Below are 19662 nucleotides of genomic sequence, written 5' to 3'. Positions count from 1 at the left end.
TCCTTCAGGGGGAAGGAGCATTCTAACCTGTTCTAGACGGCTCGGCTCCGTGCCTCTCGTACACAAGCGGATAACGCTACTACCCTTACAGAAAGGGCTGACAGGGTAGTCCAAAAGTCTGCTGAGCTCCTCCGTGGCGTATGGGCTAGGCACACAGAAGCAGCACGCAAGTTTGGACGTGCCGTATCCGAGTTGCAGAGACAACATTTGAGTCAAGATATAACTTGAATCCAGTACAAGCATAGACATCTTTAAAGATCATTTTCGGAATCTCACCTACAGCAGATGCTGTAATGTCATTTCTGTAAGATGCTGTAAATTGTCATTAATTTCTGTTATTTGACTGAACTCACAAGACGAATCATCAGAGGTATCGGCATCTTTTTCAAGCTTTTTTTCCCCCGCCGCCTCCTCCTCCTTCAGAATTTCTGTGCTTTCTTGACAAACAGTCACCCTCCTCCCTCACTTATGCAGTTTATTTGACAGATAACTACTTTTCCAATTGACCCTTAATACCCTTGGCTCAAGCACCCAGTCTAAACAGCAAAAGAAGGGTAGTGGAGCATAAGAGCCAGCCAATACCTTCATGGTTGAAGGGCTCGCTCATGCAGTGCTTGGAAAGCAGGAAAGATGAGAGATCCTGCTGCTTTTCTGGCATAACGCCCCAGTTTACATTACTCTACTTCACCAATCTAAGCTTTGTTCCACTGCAGTTCTAGACTCTTATTTACACAGTGACTTGGCAAACTATGTTGTGGCCTATCTTTGCAAAGCCTTCATAATTTGAATAGCATCCCAGAAGCGGCCCAGGAAAGGAGAGGCAGGGCAGGCAAGAGAAACACTTGCACAACTTCTAGGGCTCTGCCAAAGACCTGGGAGAAAACTAAAAATATCCTCCTTAAACACATGCACTGCCCTAGGACAAAGCTGAGCACTCACCTCTGCATACAAAGCAGAGCACTACTTGAAAAGTTGCAAGTAAATTAAACCATGGAACTTCTACTTACATCCTGCAACACGCACAGCGGCAGAGTGGCCTGTGTAAAAAGATGGCAGGTCGCCTGGAAGTGACAGATAGTTCTTCACGCTCAGAAAGACCTCAGCCTGCAGTCGTTCAGCTGAGTTAGCTGAGAAGCAAGGCACCTGACAGGGTTCCCTGAGGAGCACTCGCTCGTGCAGCGCTGCAGGACCCTCCTTGCAGCACCTCCACCACGGCTGAATGTTTCTGGAGCAACTGTTTCCAAGCTGAGCATAAAGTGCGGAAGCTGAATGGCAGCATCGCAACGACACATAGGTCACATCCATCACTCAGATGGATGCGAGGTTCTGAACAGCACTCCGTGCCCATCAGACATACATCTGGAGAACCAACGCTGAAAAAGACTGCACAGATTTGACCCAGCTAGGTTTTCCCTCAGACCCCAACGTTGGCCTCACTGGGCAGTTTCACACTGAATCCTGGCAAAAGTAGAGCTGAATTCAGTCTATGAGGCACCTGGAGAAGCCTGAAGTCTTACAACTTCTTTTCTGTTTGTAGACCTCAGCAACACCTCACGTTCTCTCCTTCATGGGGACTACGCAACAGTGGCTTGCATTATGAACCGTAACTCTAATCTAAGTTACTTCAAAAACAAGTATCAAAAGCCTTCATTAACAGAGAAAGATTGACCGATGTTAAGAAGCAACCTGAAAGCACTTTTCCTGTCACTACAAGTTCTGTCAAGGGCCTCTAGCTAGAAATTTCAATATAAGGCAATGAACCTTCAGTCTTATCATAAAAGACTTGGCAAACAAAAGCATCCAAGCATCAGCACTACTCAGCCAATACACAATATTACCAGAATCAGTGCCTGTCACAAATCAGCCGTTCATAGATAAGACACGTCAAATCAATTCTCTTACAAGTGATTAGAACAGGGAAACCATCACTGATAACAGCATCACACAGGAGACGCAGAGCCCAGCATTCATTTGTATAAAGCACGCATTACTTTATGGCTGAAAGCCCTACATCAGTTTTCCAAGTCACAGCTGCTGGTCTCTGTGCTTTCTCTATGCAATCACAGGGAGCACTTGGACTGCCAACTCCTAGCGATGGGCAACTTGCCTGTTGTCACTGCTTATTATCACGGGAACGACCAGCACCTCCTACAACTGCTATTCGTTTTCAGAGAGACAATAACACTAAAAAACAGTCATCATAGACGCATCTGAAGACAAGTAATAGTACCTTTAGGTAACGCTCTCTCATACTCCCTACGTACCCTTCGCTCTTGGTAGCTGGAAGCTGCTTCTTCAGAGTTTCTTTATCTTCAGCTTTCAAGATCCCGAAGCCCAAGAGCTGAGCGGCCCCGTACGTCGGGAGGAAGCCCAACTCTGCTCGGCGGCTCACGAAACAGTCCGGGTGGTACCAGTTATCTATCATTCCCAGCTGCGGCTTTTCAGGATGCACCATCTTCTTGGAAATTCGGATCTGGCCCTGAGGCAGGTTAAAGTGACACAAGAGCAATCGTTAGGTTGCCCTAGGAAGAACAAGATGTTAATAAGCTCATCACAAATAAAGTAATTCCTGAACAGCTGCAGAACAGCAATGTTTCCTCTATCTACAGCTGTAACTTTTATTAAAGCCCCGTCACTTAAGCTCCTCTGCTTTCTTGAATATTTCTTCTGGATTGAATTTTTCCATATATACTTCAATTTGAAAGAGATTCTCAACTTTGGTAAAGTTGAGAATCCAGCCTTTTAAGTAGTTTTCTGCTCAATAAACCCCTCCAACAGGTAAACTCCTTGCAGTCTTCACTCACTCAACTCCCTGACTCCCAGTAAAGTTGAACAAGCAAAGCTCACGTGACCAAACTCTAAGCAGGGAACTCCAAAAGCTAGCTTTACGTCCCTAACGCTGAGCATCAGCACTACCAAGATCCAAAGAGCTGTGAACTTCCCGTCTCATCTTACTGCAAAGTACTTTTCAGATTCCGATAACTACTTGTTTTAGGTGTTTTTAGACTCCAGTCCTTCACGCTCCAGTACAGGTATGTCTATTCAGCAGTTGCAATGTTTCTGCGGACAGGAACACACCAGAACCGGTGTTTAGACCTGCACAGGTGAGGGCCGTTCACATCCATCAGTACAGAGAGGCTCAGAATCTCATTTTGCCAATGTTGTTTAAAAGCAGAGCGCTGAGACATGCTCAGCTATAGGGCAGGACACGGTGTTAATGAGCTGCATCACTAGTTTTGTATGCCTGCACCGAGGTAATACAGAAACACTGCACACGAACAGAACTCGTCTTGAGGAGGAGGAGGAAGAGGCTGACACCTTTGACATGCTCCAACAAGCAAAAGGTAGTTTGTGGTGGTCTTCTTGCCACAGAAACGCTGGTGAGCAGCGCTGCAGTCTGGTCCCAGGCCCAAGCAAAACAAAAAACCCAAACAAACAAACAAAACACCCCCATATCAGCAGGTCCAAAACCCAGGCTCCAGCCTGAGGGATGCCTTTATTGCCAGCTGTCCAGGACACAGCTGCTCTTTACACACAGAAGTGCAACTCTGCAAGTGCCTTCCATAGGCAAGGCAGGCAGGAAGCAATTATAAAAGTCACTGTTTGAACTGGGAGCAGCGGGAGAAAAGACAAAAGTCGGAGAACGAGGAAAAGCTCCTCACCTTTTCTATTTTCTGTTCGCAGCCTTTGCAAGTACTTCTGTTAGACTTGGCATATTCTGCAGCAAAGTCATTTAGGCTTTTCTCAGCCTTGCCACCTACTTCCTGGTCCCCTCCTTTTCCTAGAGGGCAAAGGCAAATACAGAGTTTGGCTTTAAAAGGCCTTTTTGTAAAGTTATTATTATTCTCTGTCCCAGATTGTTAGCAGTCTGGATTAATAAATCCCTGTGTTCCAGCAAACCACCTGTCAAGAATGTGAATACAGAGTAAAATAATCAGTCCATGCTCAAAAGCACTTTTAAAGCATGAAGAGTTTAAGCAAGTAGCAATTGCTGAGGGCTGCTCAAAGGATTTTTGAGGACTTTCCAAGGTACCCAGAGCTGACCTCTTTTCTAAGTAGTATGAAATGAGATCTTACTGAAGAATTGACTGTAACAGCAGTCACAAATAGCCATGCTTCAAAACAGAACTCCTCTTACCAAGTGCCAGTTTCCTTTTACTTTAGTATTACTACATTTCAACAGGCAGACATCAATCTAAAACTGCCCAGTATGCTCAGTTTATATAAAGATTGGGTGGATTTAGTCCGCTCTGTACCCAGCTCCTTCCCACTCGCTTCCCTGATTCATTAGTTCGCCGGGCAACAATACGGAAGAGCCACGATAGCCATGTGCTACAGTGAAGGTATCGTTAAAACGACACACTACAAAAGCATTTGTTAACGTTAAGGAACTGAAACCAAAATACACCAGGCATGAAAACAAGAATATCTGTCAATGCATCTGCCAACTGCCTTGTTTTTCCCTTGCTGGTTTCAGAGGCTAGACCATATTGCCAGCTTCCTAGTCTGCGGTGCGCCGTCACCATGGCAATTCTGCCCACCTCACTTCCTGAAGGGACAGGGTAATCACCTAACTGTAATCTGTCAATAGCTTGACAACAGAAAGCACGCTTCCTGTTGAACCTCTGAACACCTGCTTGGCCTCATCACAACACCACCTCTGCTTACCTCCTCCAGGTCCTCCAGTTTCAATGGCTTTCTTGATTTTCTCCTGATCTTCCCATCGGAGCTCAGGGAAGCCATCGATGTCCGTATGGGACACAATTCGAGCCCGCTTCCAGAAGCAGCTGTAGTGATGCCAGTGAGGGACTTTGCCATCAAACATGGGCGACTAGGAAGAAAGTAAAATTAGGCCAAGATGAAGCCAGTCAGACAGCATCATGGGGAGGGTGAGGGGGGGGGAAGGGAGATAAAAATTGAAATATCTGGGTAAACACAAGTAATTTTTTTTTTCCAATTAAAAAGATATCTGCAATTTAGGACAAAGCCTAGGAAGAAAATCCAACGTGACAGACGAGGTGCCTGGGGAGAGGACTCAAAGGGGATACATGCAGAAAGAGAGTCTACCCAGCTTAAGCAGTTTGTCACCCTATTGTTTAGCCCTTCCACATTACTCGAAAAAAAAAAAGGTTGTAGCCTCAGCAGGGCTATACCAACCCTGAGCAGACAAGGAGAGGTTTCTTCTCAATGAGAATCAGGCCATCGGCAGGGATGAGCAATCGAAACAAAGACAGTGGATAAGCCAAGCGCTGTTTTCCGGGGGATTTATCCACTACAGCCTCCTGCCTAGGGAGCTGCAGGAGGCAGAGGCAAAACTTCAGAGCAACATTACAGTCCAAAGAAGTTCTGCATCAGGACAGAACCACAACCTAACTCCTTCCCCAAAGAGCAAATCCAGAGCACCCTGCCTTGTACCAGCCTCGCCGGGGAAGCGCGCTGCTCGGTCATGACTCAGACACATCAAGTACCAACCCGACATCGTTCCGGTTACCAATCAGACAAAATAACGGCTTAGCGGTTTGGCTCCGAGGGATGTACACAAACAATGGCTGTATTAATAACACACAGTGCTGTACTATTATTTTTATTACTAAAGATACAGAATTAATGAACTAGGAAAGCCTTCTGCGTACCACTTACGGACAGGAGAACCAAACGCAACAGCAAAGCTTTGCCCACGAGCAGGACGGAGGAGGAAAGGGCTTCTGAGGATCACAGCATGGCACTAGGAGAGCCAGGAGCCCTGGATGACCACCTAACCTCCCGCCAAAACCGTGAAAGGGCATTCACGTTTCCAGCTGCCGGGCTCCTCCCGTGAGCAGGGATTTGGACGGCACAGTAACCTCAGGGCACAGCAGCCCCGTGGGAGTTGCTCTCGGTGTGCTGGGCAGCCTCACGCACCCCCCGTGACACCACAGCTTGGCCATCCCTTAGCTGCAGAAAAGGCACCCAGCATTTTTGTGGTAGACCCCTCGTGGCACCAGAGTCAAGCCACAGCCTTTTCCCCCCATGAAGGCTTTGGGGGGGGGAGGGGGGGGGTAAGGCACAGGGGTGCACAGGAGGGGGTAGAGCTTACAGACCCTTGGGGACAACCTCGCGAGCGGTGGGGAGCCCTCCCCTACCGCCGAGCGCCTGGAGCACAACTGCACTCCGCCTGGGAAACAAAACCTCCAGGCGAGCCCGACCTTGTTTACTCAGCTTCTCCCAGCGCACCTATCTCCAGACCACAGTTTCCTAAACAAGCTTCGGGGAAAAAAGGGGAGCCAGGAGTGCTTTCTCGTCACACGTGCAGATAACACAAATTGCTAAGTGCCAGCTGGAAGCAGAAGCTGGACAAGAGCTGAGGCTGCGGCACCGGGTGCCAGCAACCCCGCCAAGCGCCGGGCCCCCCGGCGTGGCTCAGGGCTCCCTGGGGGGGAAAGCCCCCAAAGGCGAGGACGGCTGCAGCAGGAGGGGGCCGCGGCGGGAGCTGCCGCCTGCCTCGGGTTTCTTCCGCGGCAGCAGGAGCGCAAGGCGCTGACGGAGGGGCCGAGAGGGGCTTCCCGGGGGGCGGGAAGAGGGGCAGCACGGTCCGAGGAGCGCTGCTGGCCCAGAGCAGGCAGAGGGAGCCGCGGCAGAAGGGACCACATGAAACCAGCAGTTTTGGGTTTTTTTTTTTTTTGGGGGGGGGGGGGACAACGACTTGCAAGCAGGCGGTTAGGACGGGTGGTTTCGGGTGGGGAGGGGGGTGGGCGCCACGGCTGCTGACGCTGCTCTTTCCCCTTTTCTCCCTGTTTTTCTTCCTCCGGCCCGCCGCGCACGCCCCCGGCGCTGGGGGGGGGGGGGGAAGCTGGGCGCGCCGCCGCCTGCCCCCAAAAGGGGGGCGGGGAAAGGGTGGGGGGTTTTTGGTTTATTTTTTGTGTGTTTATTTTTATCTCCTTCCGCAGGCGCGGTGCGCAGCGCGGGCAGCCCCCGCGAGCCGCGCAAGTCGCCGCACTCATCCTCCCTCCCTCCCTCCCTCCCTCCCCCCGATAAATCCGGGGCGGAGAGAGGCTCAGCCGCCGCCGCCCCGCGGCCCCGGCCCCGCCACGCGGTACCTGCACCATGAGGGCGAGGCGCAGCGAGTCCTTGGCGATGCTCTCGCCGCACTTCTTGCAGGAGGCGCGGCCGCTCTTGGCGTACTCCGCCCGGTACAGCTTCTCCGCCGGCTCCGCCATCGCCCCCGCCGACACGACCCGCGCCCGTCCGCCCGTCCCTCCGTCCGTCCGCCCGTCCCTCCGCCCGCCGGGTGCGCTAGCCGAGCGCCGAGCGCCCCTCCCCGCCTCCGCCGCCTAGTCGGATCCACCGCTCGGGCGTCGACTCGGCGCGCCTGGTGGCGCCTCGAACGTTCCGCTTTGCTACATTGTATCAATGGGGGCGGGGCGGGGGGGCGGCGGGTCACGTGGCGGCGGCGGGGAAGGGGGAGGGGGCGAGTGGGAGTGGGCGGGTGCGTGTGGGGGGGGTGTGTGTGACTGTGCATGGGGGTGTGCATGTGGGGGGGGTGTGTGCATGTGTAGGGGGTGTGCATGTGGGGGGGTGTGCGTGTGTGTGTGACAGTGCATGGGGGTGCGTGTGGGGGTGTGCGTGCATGTGGGACTGTGCATGGGGGTGCGTGCGTGTGGGGGAGGTGTGTGCATGTGTGGGGGTGTGCGTGCGTGGGGAGTGTGTGTGTGGCGGGGTGCATGTGTGTGCGGAGTGTGCATGAGTGAGTGTGCGTAGGGGTGTGCACGCGTGTGGGGGGGTTGCCTGCATGCAGGGAGTGTGCACGCGTGAGTGTTGCGCGTGTTGTTTGCGCGTGCGAGCGTGTGCATGTGTGGGGGGGGTGCGCCTGTGTCTGTGTGAGCGGGCATGTGTCGTGTGTGCGAGTTGGGTGTGCTGTGTGCGCGTGTGTAGGGGGCGTGCATGTGCGAGCGTGTTGTGTGTGCATGCGTGTGTGTGGGGGGGTGTGCACGTGTCAGCGTGTGTGCGAGTGTGTGGTGTGCTTGCCTGTGTGTGTGGGGGGGGGTGCGGGTGAGCCCCCCGCCCGGGAGCGCTTTTGGGGCTGCACCCATGGGACCGGGGGCGGTGGGGGGGCCCGGGCTGCCCCTGCGCTGGCCTGGGGAGCGGTGGTGCCTGAGCGGCCGAGGACGAGCTGCACCTCGCGGCTGCACCTCGCGGCGGGCCAACAGGATTTAGCTGCTTCTGTGACCTCTCCTCTGGAAAGAGCCCCCCCCCCCCCAACCGGGCTTGCCCCAAACTTGGGGCAACGCGCTGGTTGCCCCCCTGGCAGTTCATGCTCTAGGCGACGAGGCGGGAAACGCCTCGAGGCTGAACCCATGGGTCCGGCCGATGGTCCTGTGCCTGGAGGATGAGTCACCACGACGCTTCACGGGGGGGGGGTGGGGGACGGGAGCACCCCGGGGGGACAGGAGCACCCCGGGGGGACGGGAGCACCTGGGGGGATGGGAGCACCCCGGGGGTACAGGAGCACCTGGGGGGGACGGGAGCACCTGGGGGGACGGGAGCACCCCAGGGGTACAGGAGCACCTGGGGGGGACGGGAGCACCCGGGGGGGGACGGGAGCACCCCGGGGGGACAGGGGCACCCAGGGGGACAGGAGCACCCAGAGGGACAGGAGCACCTGGGGGGAACGGGAGCACCCCGGGGGTACAGGAGCACCTGGGGGGGGACAGGAGCACCCAGAGGGACAGGAGCACCCCGGGGGGACAGGAGCACCCCGGGTGCTGCAGCCCAGCACAGGGCGCCGGTGGGACTCACCGGGGGGGCCGAGCGCGAGGAGGGAGAGGCAGAGCACCGGCCGAGGGGCTGCCGAACCGTCTGGTGGCCCTCTGCCGTTCTCCTCGTGAGCCCTCCGGTTGCGCCCGGACGCCCGGCGGAGCTGGTGCCTCTCACCGGCGGCCGCGCGGTCCTGCAAGAGACGTCCCGGCCGGGGACCGCCTGCTTTCCTCCCTGGTAACCGAAGGCAGGACGATAAGCGATAGACTTGTAGCTGGTGAGTCGAACTCAAACATGGTGCACGGTCCTTCCTCGAAGAAGACACGATATCATAACGCGTTAGGGTTTAAGGTCGAAACAAAACCGCCTGGCGCGGTCCCTACGGTTCGCAGAAGATGCTGATGAGGTGGCTTCGAGGCCTCCGCGTAAAAGCAAAAGTCCCCCTCAGGTATGCGCCCCCCAGCCCCCAGTGACGACCCCGACAGTGGCAGACCCTGGCCCGGGCTGGCCTGTCCGTAACCCTCACCCGCCCCTCGCCGCCGCCCCGCCATCCCGAATAACCAAGGTGAGGAGGTGTCCGCCGGCCGCTCTGCAGACAGCGAATCTGAGAAGAGGGGGGTCACAGCGAGGACTCGCGCCCCCCGTTAAACCCTCCTGTCGCCGGGACGGGCCGTCCCCCCCGCGCAGGCGAGAGGAGCGGCGCGCGGCCCCCGCTCTGCCCCTCCGGCAGGCTGGCGGCCCCCTGGCAGCAGCAGCACCAGGGCTGACGGGTTGAACGGCAGCGCTGCGGTGCCGGGCCCTGACCACGTGCCGGTCGCGGCGGGCGGCTCTGCGCCCCTCGGGGACAGGGCAGAGCGGGCAAGGCCTAGCCGAGGGCGGCGAGGACGTGCGGCGGCGCGGCGGGCGCCCGTACGGGGCTCGGCAGCCCGAGGAGGAGGCAGCGGGACTCGCCGGCGGCGAGGAGAGGGCCGGCAGAGCGGTCGCTGGCTGCTGCAAGCGCCGCGAGCTCCCCGGCGGTCGCAGGTGGCGGGTTGAGACGAGCGACGCGTACGCGTGGGGCGCGCTACCGTGGGACGTGGTGGAGGCTAACGTCTGGCGCGGGCTGGGGAAGGCGGCATTAGGCATACCCGCAGCAGCAAGGACCTCCGCTGAAGGACAGCGCCTGTGGCTCAGGAAGATCTTGAGTTACCAATCTTGGCATCCTGAGAAAATCTCCCAAGGGGGTATCGCTCCGTATCTGCTTCAACTCTTCTCTAGGCGCCTGCTGGCGGCCACCGGTGGAAAGAGGCTGCTGAGCCGGATGGGTTATTGCTCCGACCTGACAGGACCGTTGCGTCCTTGCGACCGGGCTGCGCGGGCCGGCAATCATGGAGGGGCTGATCCCCACCCGCCTCGCCTTGTGCAGGGAGCTTTCTGGCCATGCGGGCAGCTCTGGAGGTTGTCAATTGGCCGCGTGGCCGCTTCCCTCCCCCCGGCTGCAAAAACCCCTTCCTTCTGGTGAAAGAGCCGCTCCGTCCAGATCGGACCCTGCCGTGAAAAGGGGCTTCATAGGTGGTGGGAGAGCTTGTGTTTAGCAGGTATCCGGGAGCCAAATACTGGCCAGGTGATTTCAGTCCCAGACAGGAGCTTGCCCAGGTCCCTGGGGATAACGGTACAGATCCTGAAGAAGGCTCCAAAGGGCGCTTTGGTTTAGCTAAGCGTTGCCTTTCCATCTCTTCTGGCAACATCCCGGGAGGCAATATCCTCTCATGTCGGCAGAGGGCATTGGTACTGTATCTCCAGCGGACAGAGGGAGAGGAGAGCGCTGAAGTTATTGCAAACCCGCGACAAGTATTTTTCATGAGTTTTACAGCGATTCTTGAATGCGGGTTCAAGGAAAGCAGTATGTTTAGTCCCACGTGGGCTTCAGACAGCTCACAGGTGTGAGTCGCAGCCGGACCTCCGCAAGCCTGTACGGTCAGATTTTAATGTGCCCTCCTCATTGCGTACGCTCCCTCTCCAAGGATTTCGTACGCTTGCTGTGAACATAGGCAGCGTTTGCCTTCCCAGTCAGCCCTCCGCCAAGGCACGGGCTCGCGCCGTGCTGGGCATGGCAGTTGTGGTACAGATGTGCGCTGAGCACACACGCTGCCCCGCTTCCAGGGAAGGAGGAAAACCAAAATCTCTGTAATACAGTAGATGGTGCTGCACGCACACAGTCAGGCTCACACGCTTACCACACTAGAAGCTTAAACATTTCAAATTACTTTTTGCAGAGGTTCTTGAACCACATGCAAACGTTCAACATTCGGCAAACGTACTGCTGCCCAGCTCTGTCAGGCTTTTCCGAGAGAAATGCCCATTACCCACAAAGGAGGGTTCACCGGCAAGAGCCATCCCAAGACAAGCCCTCGGGCCATTCAGCTCTTGCAGGGGCCGCCTGCCCGGAGCAGATGTAGGAACAGGCAAGCGAGCGGTGCAAACGCCCCCAGATATTCCCCAGCCTCCCGAGAGCTGCGGCCCAGGGATTTCCTGAGCTGGAGCTGGAGTTCCCGCATACCATCGTCCAGAGGGGAATTTTTCTTCCATGAATTTGTCCAGTTCCCCTCAAAATACCCTTCAGTTTATACGGTATTTATTTACGGGGTTCCAGCAAAAGAGAAATAACTACCTGGTGGTGTTGCCTGCTGCAGCGGCCGTTTTCACTTCTTGGGAAAGACAGCAGTGTCTGACAGCCAAAGCGCTGTTCCGCAACCTGCGCTCTAGAGGCCAGCGGGGGTCCATAACATATCATAAAATGGTCTGGAAAAACAGCCCCAGCCATTTGCAGGCACGCAAGCATGAAAACATGCAATGGAAACGACTGTAACAAATGTCTGTTCAAAGTTTAGCCTGATTTTTATTTGGTCGTGAATGAAAGCCACTAAATTAATGCTATAAGAAAAGGGGTTTATTGCTTTTTTTGTTGTTGTGTTTCAAAAAGGGTAGGTGCTTCTTCTGCATAAATGAGCTCAAACACACTGCTTGGAAAGATTGAGCTCAACAACTCTGCAGGCCTTAGCTTTTCACCCTTGTTTTGCGAGTCTGTGTACAGGAGGTTGCATAGTTATAAGCAGTTATAACTCTCGCTCTGAAACAAGAATATCTACACCAGGAACTACACTGTTTCGCTTCTAACTTTTTATTGCAGTGCAATTTCCTCCGTAGACAAACGGTCATCCTGACATCCGTTTGTGGCGGTAGAGCAGCCAAGCTTCGTTAATCCCTATCATAAATCTATTGATCACGCCGGACGCGCATCGCTCTGCGTCTCTGTTTCCCCGGCGTGACCTGTGGATCGTAACACGTCCCTTCCTCTCGCCCGGGGCAGCGGCGCCTCGGGAGCCAGCGCTCCCGCGGGGCTCTCGGCAGCACAAGCAGCGCGGCCGAGGCTCAGGTTTGCTAGAAAGCAGAGCAAGCTCCGGCGGCAGCCGTGAGAAGTGGCGTCTGCAAGGCTGCTTTCCTCGTGGACCATCCATTTAGTCAAATCCGGCATTTCGGGAGCTCTAGTCTTGGCAGCATTTGGGTGCCAGGCTTGACAAGGCGCTGCAGCAGGAGCAGGGGGAGTCGAAGCAGCTGTGATTTGCAGGATCCCATGCAGGCCATCTAAATCCCTTTCTAATAATACTCCCAGTCCCAGGAGCCTGCTGACTTCTGGGATCCTGCTGGATGACAAGTGCCGCATGGACCTGTGTGACCAAAGGTTTGTTTTTCCTCCCTGAGCAGGAATTGGGGGCTACAGCACTGAAATCCTTAGAGACAACCACTGGTTACCTCCAGCTGCCACAAATGCAAATACTGATGGGGGGCTGCCGCAGGCGACGGCTGGTGCCTCCGAAGGGGCACGTGCCCGGGAGCGCAGCCTCGCACGCTGCAGGCTCGAGTAGAGGGGAGGGAAGGGATTCAGTGCTGGTCAATGGGGCTGGCTCGCCGGCTTCATCAGAAATGTTGGCATGTTTGGGATTTCTCTTAGAGCCCCAGGTTCCAGCGCCTTGTGACTCTGCAGGCATCTCACTTACCTTTCGGACACCCCCAGCAACTTCTGACCTCCAAAGGCAAAACCCCAAAACAGCAAAGAAGAGCAACCCAACAAATTCCAGCTCTGATAGTGTTGAATATCTCATGGTTTGAAACCAAGTCCCAAGCTTCCAAGTGCCTGGCTCATTCCTTCGGCACTTCAGGAAACTGTCTTCAGCTTTCTGGGCAGCTTTAGCAGTGGGTTCCTCCAAAAGCTGGAGGAGCTGTGGGGAAAGGGGTGAAGCTCCCCTCCTGCGCTCTGCAAGCGCAGGCATCAGGAAGCCATCACGAAGCCTTTCAATGTCACGGCACCAAACGCTTCCACTTACATTGTACTGGCAGTGTCTTTGGTGTTAAATCTTCCAGACACTGTTGCTTTGGGCTCCATTTCTGACATGCGTAGGAATGCCTTTCTTCAGGATTTCCGCCCTGCTGAGCAACTTGTAAAGGGTGAGAAAATGTTGGACATACATAGAGAACACTGCTGCTTATTGCCTGGAGGGGAGTCAGAACTGTTCTTGCTCGCACCTCGATTTGTCACTTTTATAACCTGGCCTGTGGTATTGGACAGCGTGAGAATTTTGCGACAAAAACCCGTTCAGTACTAGGCCGTCCTCTCTATGTTGAAGAGCCATTTACTTCTTGCCGCTGCACATCATCAGTACGACGGGTATGACCCCTGTCTGCATTCAGGCGATGGGCTGCAGGCAACAGCCGGCTGCGGCTCAGCTGTGCCTTCCTTGCTCGTGCAAGCGTGCATCCCACTCACCTCCGTGGGATACCTCCAGTGGGAAAGGGGTCGGGACTGGGCAGGCACTGCACATGTAACTGAGCTCTGGATTTTCTTTTCTTCACGTAGAATAAGTCAGAGGGCTTATCCTGCTGCCCGGCAGTTGTAAAAAATGTATTTCATAATGACCTAATAGTCTCCCACAGCTCGTCTCTCCTGGGTGGTAATTAACATATACAACCTCTTAAGCTGATTTTAGAGGGTTCCCACGGGGCAGAGGTGAGGTTTTGGTGCCCAGAGCTGCCTTTCTCCTCAGCCCTCCTCGGCAGTTTTGCATTACAGACCAGCGCAGAGCTCTTCAGGAAGCAGCTCTGATGGTTCCTCCATTCTTCAGAAAGCTTCTTTAAATAAACCTGTTTTTTTTTAGCTTTCCAGATGCCTGGGAAAAAGAAGTGGGAAGAGGCAAGGAAGGAGGGGGTGATAAAGGCGAAGCTGCATCTCAGACTGACTGGGAGCTTAACTGAGCACTCTTCCCTCAGTAAATTTAGTGGTAACAAAACAGTGGTGTGACTTACACATCCTGGGTCTGGGAAAGATCAAGCTCGGAAGCCAGTGGCAGACCGAGCTGGAGTTCACCCACAGCACTTGCAGAGTTAGTGTCTGAGTGCCGGCCAGGCTCCGGGGTTATTCGCTCTGACATTACCCCCGTACAGGAGGACTGTGCGGTTATCCCCGTTTTACAGTCCCCACACGGCACGGACACTCAAAGGACTGTTTGATGAAATTAGAGAGTAGGAAATCAAAAAAGGGTAAAAAGGAAACTCACTCTCAGGGAAGGTTAATTAAACCAGAGAGTCTACAGCCAGAGGAAGACGTTGTGGCACAGCGCAGAAAGGAAAATTACTCAGCTCTCCTAACGGCATATGTTAAAAGGGACATAAAGCTTTGTGCTTTGGAGATTAAGCCCATACCTAACTACGGATGGTCCTGAGCGGAAGAGATGACCTAACATGTGGAAGAGAGGATCCCAGGACTTACTGGAGTGCTTTCCTTTGAAACATTCAGTACGGCCCCCTGGAGACAAATGAGCACTTGATGAATGGGCCGCTGAGGTCTGTTCTGCGTCCTGCTACTTGCCAAGGCGAGTAAGATACTTCCAAGCAGGAAGCAGAACGCAGGTCTCCCAAATCCTGGGCTAATCCCACAGCTATTTGGACAGCCTTCAGGCAGCATTCCTAAAAAATTATGGCAAACACCCTCCAGGGCTACCTTGCATTTTTGTGTGGGTGATGCCCAGAAGCTTGTGCCCCTACCTGAACCCCCAAGCGCTGGCCTTCATCCACGTGCTGCTCCGTGACCTCTGGCTGCCCTGTTTGCACGGATGCTGCTCATAAAAATCCTTACTTCCACAGGAATGAGGCAAAAGCAGGGGAAAGATTCAAAAGCATGAACCAAGGGAGAGAGCAGGGACATGCCTTCTTTGAGCTCCATATGCAGCAGACGCACGCTGTAGTATTACGGGGAAAGGAGTTTAGTTAAGACTGGTAGTTACCCCAACTCCAGCCTCAAATTCACCTTCTCTCGGCATAGGATTGAAACCAAACGGTGAGTCCTGCTTGGAGCCCCATGCTGCTTTGGCCCCGTGGCAAGTGACCCTACCATGCGGTATGGGATACCTGCCTTATCTGTGCCACCAGTCTGGGCATCCTCTGGCCCAGCACTACTGCCAAAATACAGACGATTGTGCAGCACAAGATAACAGCTAGAGCGTCTAGATATGGCTTCCAGTTTTGGTCCTCGAAAACGAATGAAGAAAGTAAGGAAGAAGAGCCAGAGTGCTAAAAGGGGCAGAACAGCTCATGACACTGCAAGCAGCAATGTGTTAATGGGCTGCAGAAGAAAGTAGCATTTCCACTGCCTTGGCCTTACTTAGATTCAGGCTGCATAGATTTATAGACGCCTTCTACGGACATCACCCGTCTCTGAAACAAATCCATCCTTGCAATGACAGTTCCTTGCAGCATCGTGTGGAATTTAAACGGACTGACTTATTGACCCAGCGAGTCCCCATAATTTAGCCTAAATCTAAATCCTGTCTGATGTTAATGGACACGAGCAGTTGGGACCTTGCTTTGCCAGCTCAGCAAAGATGGACTTTTCTTTGCTGTATCTGGCTCTTCTTGTCAGGAGGCGGCCACGCATGTATTTCTTCAACGATGCTCTGCAGCTCTGCCCAGGTGAATAGCAAGATGATCTTTCAGGTCTTTGACCACCCATTATGTGACTAATTCCTGCAAGTCATTAAGTGCAACCAACGAGCGCGGACAAGGTGAGGATACACTACTGCGCAACTCACACTGCCGGCTTCCTGAAGAGGAGCTCTCCCGCCACGGCAGCCAGCCCGGCACCCACCACCCTCCTGATGGGCTCTTTTGCTCTCGGTTGTCTTCAGACACGACCCAGGCTGGGCCCAGAAACGTAGGAGCTCGCTTTTTTCTCAATTGTCAAAATTCTGCAAGAGGCTCTTGCTGGTGGGACCCAGGGTTTAGCTAAGTGCTCAACTTTACTTACAGTGTTTGGAAGAGCTAAATATTCCTGCCTGGGTCATAGCCTGGAAAAAGCCCATCTGGCTCTGCGGGAATCAGCTGGCTTCAGAAAGCCAAGAGCTGCGTGTATTAAATCCCACAACAGGGAGCAGTGACCATTTATCTGATGCAGCTTGCGTTCTGAAGTCTTTCTCAGCTCTAACTATTACAGTGACACAAGTTCATGTCAATAAATATTTCCAAGTGTGGATTTTATCTTGACAGTCTTTTTTTAAACTACATATTCCTGGTAAGAAATCCTAGTCTTTCATTGTGACTAATAACTGTTGGAGGGTTGCTTAAACGCTAATTGGATTCCTTGTCCTAAATTCAAACACAAGTAAAACTTTTCTAAGGGCATCGGAGAGACTCACAAATCTGAAAAAAATCCAGCCACTAATTTCAGTGTCTGGTATTTATTTAGGGGCCTAATTCTAAAGGCCTTGTTTAAACAATTTGCTCTGTAACGACCAGGGAGGGAGGGCAGGGTGGAAGGAGAAGCCGGGAGCCCCGACCGCTGCTCTCCCCAGCTCGAAGAGCGAGGCTGACGCAGGCACGCACTTCAGCGCTGCTGTGATCAAAGCAAAGCGGGTACAATCCGATTAACCGTGCACCGTATTTTCAGACAAACCGCCCATACAGCGCACCAGAGCGTTCACTCCCGCAGGACAGCGATCGCATACGGCACGAACTAGACAAAGCAACGACGAGAAATACCTCGCTCCGGCCACGGGACGGGCAGCACGTTTCGGAGCAATACGTCAGTTTTAAGCAAAGCTGCATCTCTCTGTCTGCTAAGCCAACCTTGCGGTGGATTAGCAGCCCCGGCAACTGCAGTCCTGTTTACCCAGAGAAGAGCCGCACGAGGGCAGCTCTCCCGGCAGCCACCTCTCGGCAGGGCGGCGGGGAGCCAACCACCTCCTCGCCCCGGCCGGCCGGGCGCGCGGCGCTGCGGCGCTGCGGCGGCGGGGACCCGGCGCTGGCATCGCCACGTGGCCATGGCTTTTTGACACAGACAGCTTTCGATGACGCGTGGGGAGATGAGGCGGCCGGGATGAGGCGCCCGTGGCCTCCTCTGCAGCGTCACTTTGCAGGAACCAGCGAGCTGCAGGGAGCGGTGGAGGGGCTCTAACGCTCCGTTTCGTTAACAGGCTGAGAAATCAAAGACCCCCGGGAGAGACTCGGGCCTCCTATGGCTTTCCGCTTTCCCGTGCTGCATATGCAGCTGCTAATTTGTTGTCATGTGCGTGCTTATCTCAGTAGCTGCTCATTAAGTGGGACCCATCAGCGTTCCTGCTGATGGGAAGAAATGCTCCTGCCAAAAATCGCAAGCCTGTAGGAGGAAATGGGATGGGAGAACTTTCATTACCTCCTTCGCTAACGTCAAGAATTCAGTGACCAAAACCAGCAGGGAACATGTAGCAAGGAACTTGCATTTCCTAGCTGAGGGAAAGCATATGGAAATCTGTTATCTAGGGCACAAAATGCTTGTGGTTCTCCTGAAGGAAAATACTGTTTAATTTAATGGTTCTGCAACTAGTCTTAATTAGTTATCATGAGTCATATTTCTATTCACATCCCTGGGAATCAAAATAGGCCAATATACGAACAGCGCACACTTCTCAGGACAAAAAAATAAAACCTGCATAGCAGCACTTTGGTGTATAGCAGCTGTCACATGGAGTAGCTTTGATCCTGCATGTCCGTTTTGGCCACTGACACCTCGGCGGGGAGAGCATCCCCACCACGGAGGACACCGGTGCGAAGCAGCCCCTGCACAGCAGCTCTCCCCTGCGCAACCAGGAGAAGCAAGTCCAGCCCCGAGCCGCTCCGAGGGAGGTTAGGGTGGGTTCAGCTGCTGTAAAGGAAACAGAGCGCAACATATCCTGAACATATCCTCTAGTTTTCAAATGCCATTGATTTAAAAAAAAGAGAGGTTGGCACGGCTTTCTTCCCTTTCTAGCCCTGATTCTGCCAGGTTTATAAACTCAAGTCACGTGCATGGGTTTTATACACATGCCAAGAGTTGAATATACACTTAATGCATCTTGCTGGATTCTGAAGCCTGAAGCCCAACACGTTCCTTTATCCATATCTTTGTATTACACAGTAATCTGCCCAGGATACTGGCACCTCGAAAGTCCGAGCTCCGAACAAGGGAACAGCCTTAATATAACTGTACACGTACTTGAGAGCACTGTTCCCAAGAGACTTCTCACACGTCTTTAAAGTTCCCTATTTCCCACATTATCCCTTTGATCGCACATTGCTGTCATTACCATCAGCTGACCGGTATTTTGAGCCAAATTCAGAGCTGGCATTAACAGCTGAACACTCCGACAGAATCGCAACCTTTTCCTCTGTCTTTGGTTTTGACCCATTACTCCAACCATTTTTAAGGGAATCAGCATTCCTGAGGGGATCAGCACTTAAGCCACATGTCATATCTACCTGGAAGGACAAGTGGTTATCTTAGAAGTGGTGACCTTAAAGTGTTGGGGCGATCACACAATGCTTTTTTAAAAAAGAAAATGGAACAGTTTCTTTGGGAACCTGTTTGGAGAGGAGTTTCCCTCTGTTTCTTCTTAGTGACAGATCTGGTCTGAATTCATCTGCCCCGAATTCCCTCATTTCTGCAAGACCGAGGGATGTCTGTATCTCAGATCAAACGATTTCTGTACGTGAGGCTCCTCACTTCAAATGGATCTGAACCAGTAGCTCAATCTAATTTCCCTATAGCTCTGTAATATTTGAAGTCTCAGTCTGGATATGACCTCTGGAGCTCAGGCCCATCTTTTTTTTTAGGTGTTTTTAGGTGTCCCTAATTCTACTGATTTCTTGCTGCGCTGGGAAGGTGCAGAGACAAGGGAACCAGACCCTTCACAGAGGTGCCCAGGGGAAGCGGGAAAGGCAGTGGACACAACTTGAAACTTGAGAAGTTTAGACTTCATATTGGGAAGTAAATGATATGCTGAGGGTAGTAAAGCACTGAAACAGGTTGCCAAAGAGGTTGAGGGATCTCCATCCCTGGAGATATTCAAAACTCAACCGGAGGAGGTCCTGAGCAACATGCTCTGCTTGGACTCGACTCGAGTAGAGGCCTGCAGCAGGTCCTTTCCACCTATACCATGCGCCCTCGGCACACAGAGATCTGCCCCCTCTGCCCCAGCACTCAGGGCACTGGCAGAGGGCTGAGCACCCAAGACACGCTGTGAGGCTCTCCAGCTGGTCATCCCCGGGCCCTGCACAAGCCCAGCAGGTGCCTCTCCAAGGAAGGACTCTGGCAGGTCATTTCTCTCTCTGGTTCCTCACGCCTGACCTGCATGTTCACGTAAACACGCATGTTTCTACTGGATGGGGATTAATGGCTTTGTGTTGCTTTCACCTCCTGGGTCGGTTTGTAGGAGGCTGCATCTTTGCTGGTGTTCACGCCCACCAAAAGTTTGGCTTCACCAATACCCAACCTAAAGTCAGCCTCATAAAACCACCGTGGCTAGTGCACAGCTTCGAGATTTTGCCCTTTCTGCATTTCAGCATACCTCGACTGAACATCTGCTTCCTCCCTGTGCCACTTTTTAC

At 53.6% G+C, this 19662-nt stretch overlaps 1 protein-coding gene and 1 long non-coding RNA gene across 2 annotated transcripts in view; both read right to left on the bottom strand.

Moving 5' to 3' along the window:
* Nucleotides 1–7391, bottom strand: part of PARP1 (poly(ADP-ribose) polymerase 1) — a 33916-nt gene extending 26525 nt beyond the window's left edge. The window contains exons 1-4 of the mRNA XM_068940143.1: nt 7077–7391; nt 4669–4831; nt 3663–3781; nt 2265–2479 (exon numbers count right to left, since the gene is read on the bottom strand). Of these exons, the coding sequence (XP_068796244.1) occupies nt 2265–2479; nt 3663–3781; nt 4669–4831; nt 7077–7196 (617 nt within the window). The 5' untranslated portion in view covers nt 7197–7391. The remainder of the gene's footprint in view (nt 1–2264; nt 2480–3662; nt 3782–4668; nt 4832–7076) is intronic.
* Nucleotides 7392–8608: 1217 nt separating this feature from the next.
* The window catches only part of LOC138066874 (uncharacterized), an 82123-nt gene continuing 71069 nt past the window's right edge, over nt 8609–19662 (bottom strand). Inside the window, exon 3 of the long non-coding RNA XR_011140489.1 lies at nt 8609–13937. This is a non-coding gene — a long non-coding RNA (uncharacterized lncRNA). The remainder of the gene's footprint in view (nt 13938–19662) is intronic.

This window comes from Struthio camelus, chromosome 3, assembly GCF_040807025.1.
Source record: "Struthio camelus isolate bStrCam1 chromosome 3, bStrCam1.hap1, whole genome shotgun sequence".
Taxonomy (NCBI): Eukaryota; Metazoa; Chordata; class Aves; order Struthioniformes; family Struthionidae; genus Struthio; species Struthio camelus.
This window is presented reverse-complemented; position numbering and strand designations above follow the sequence as displayed.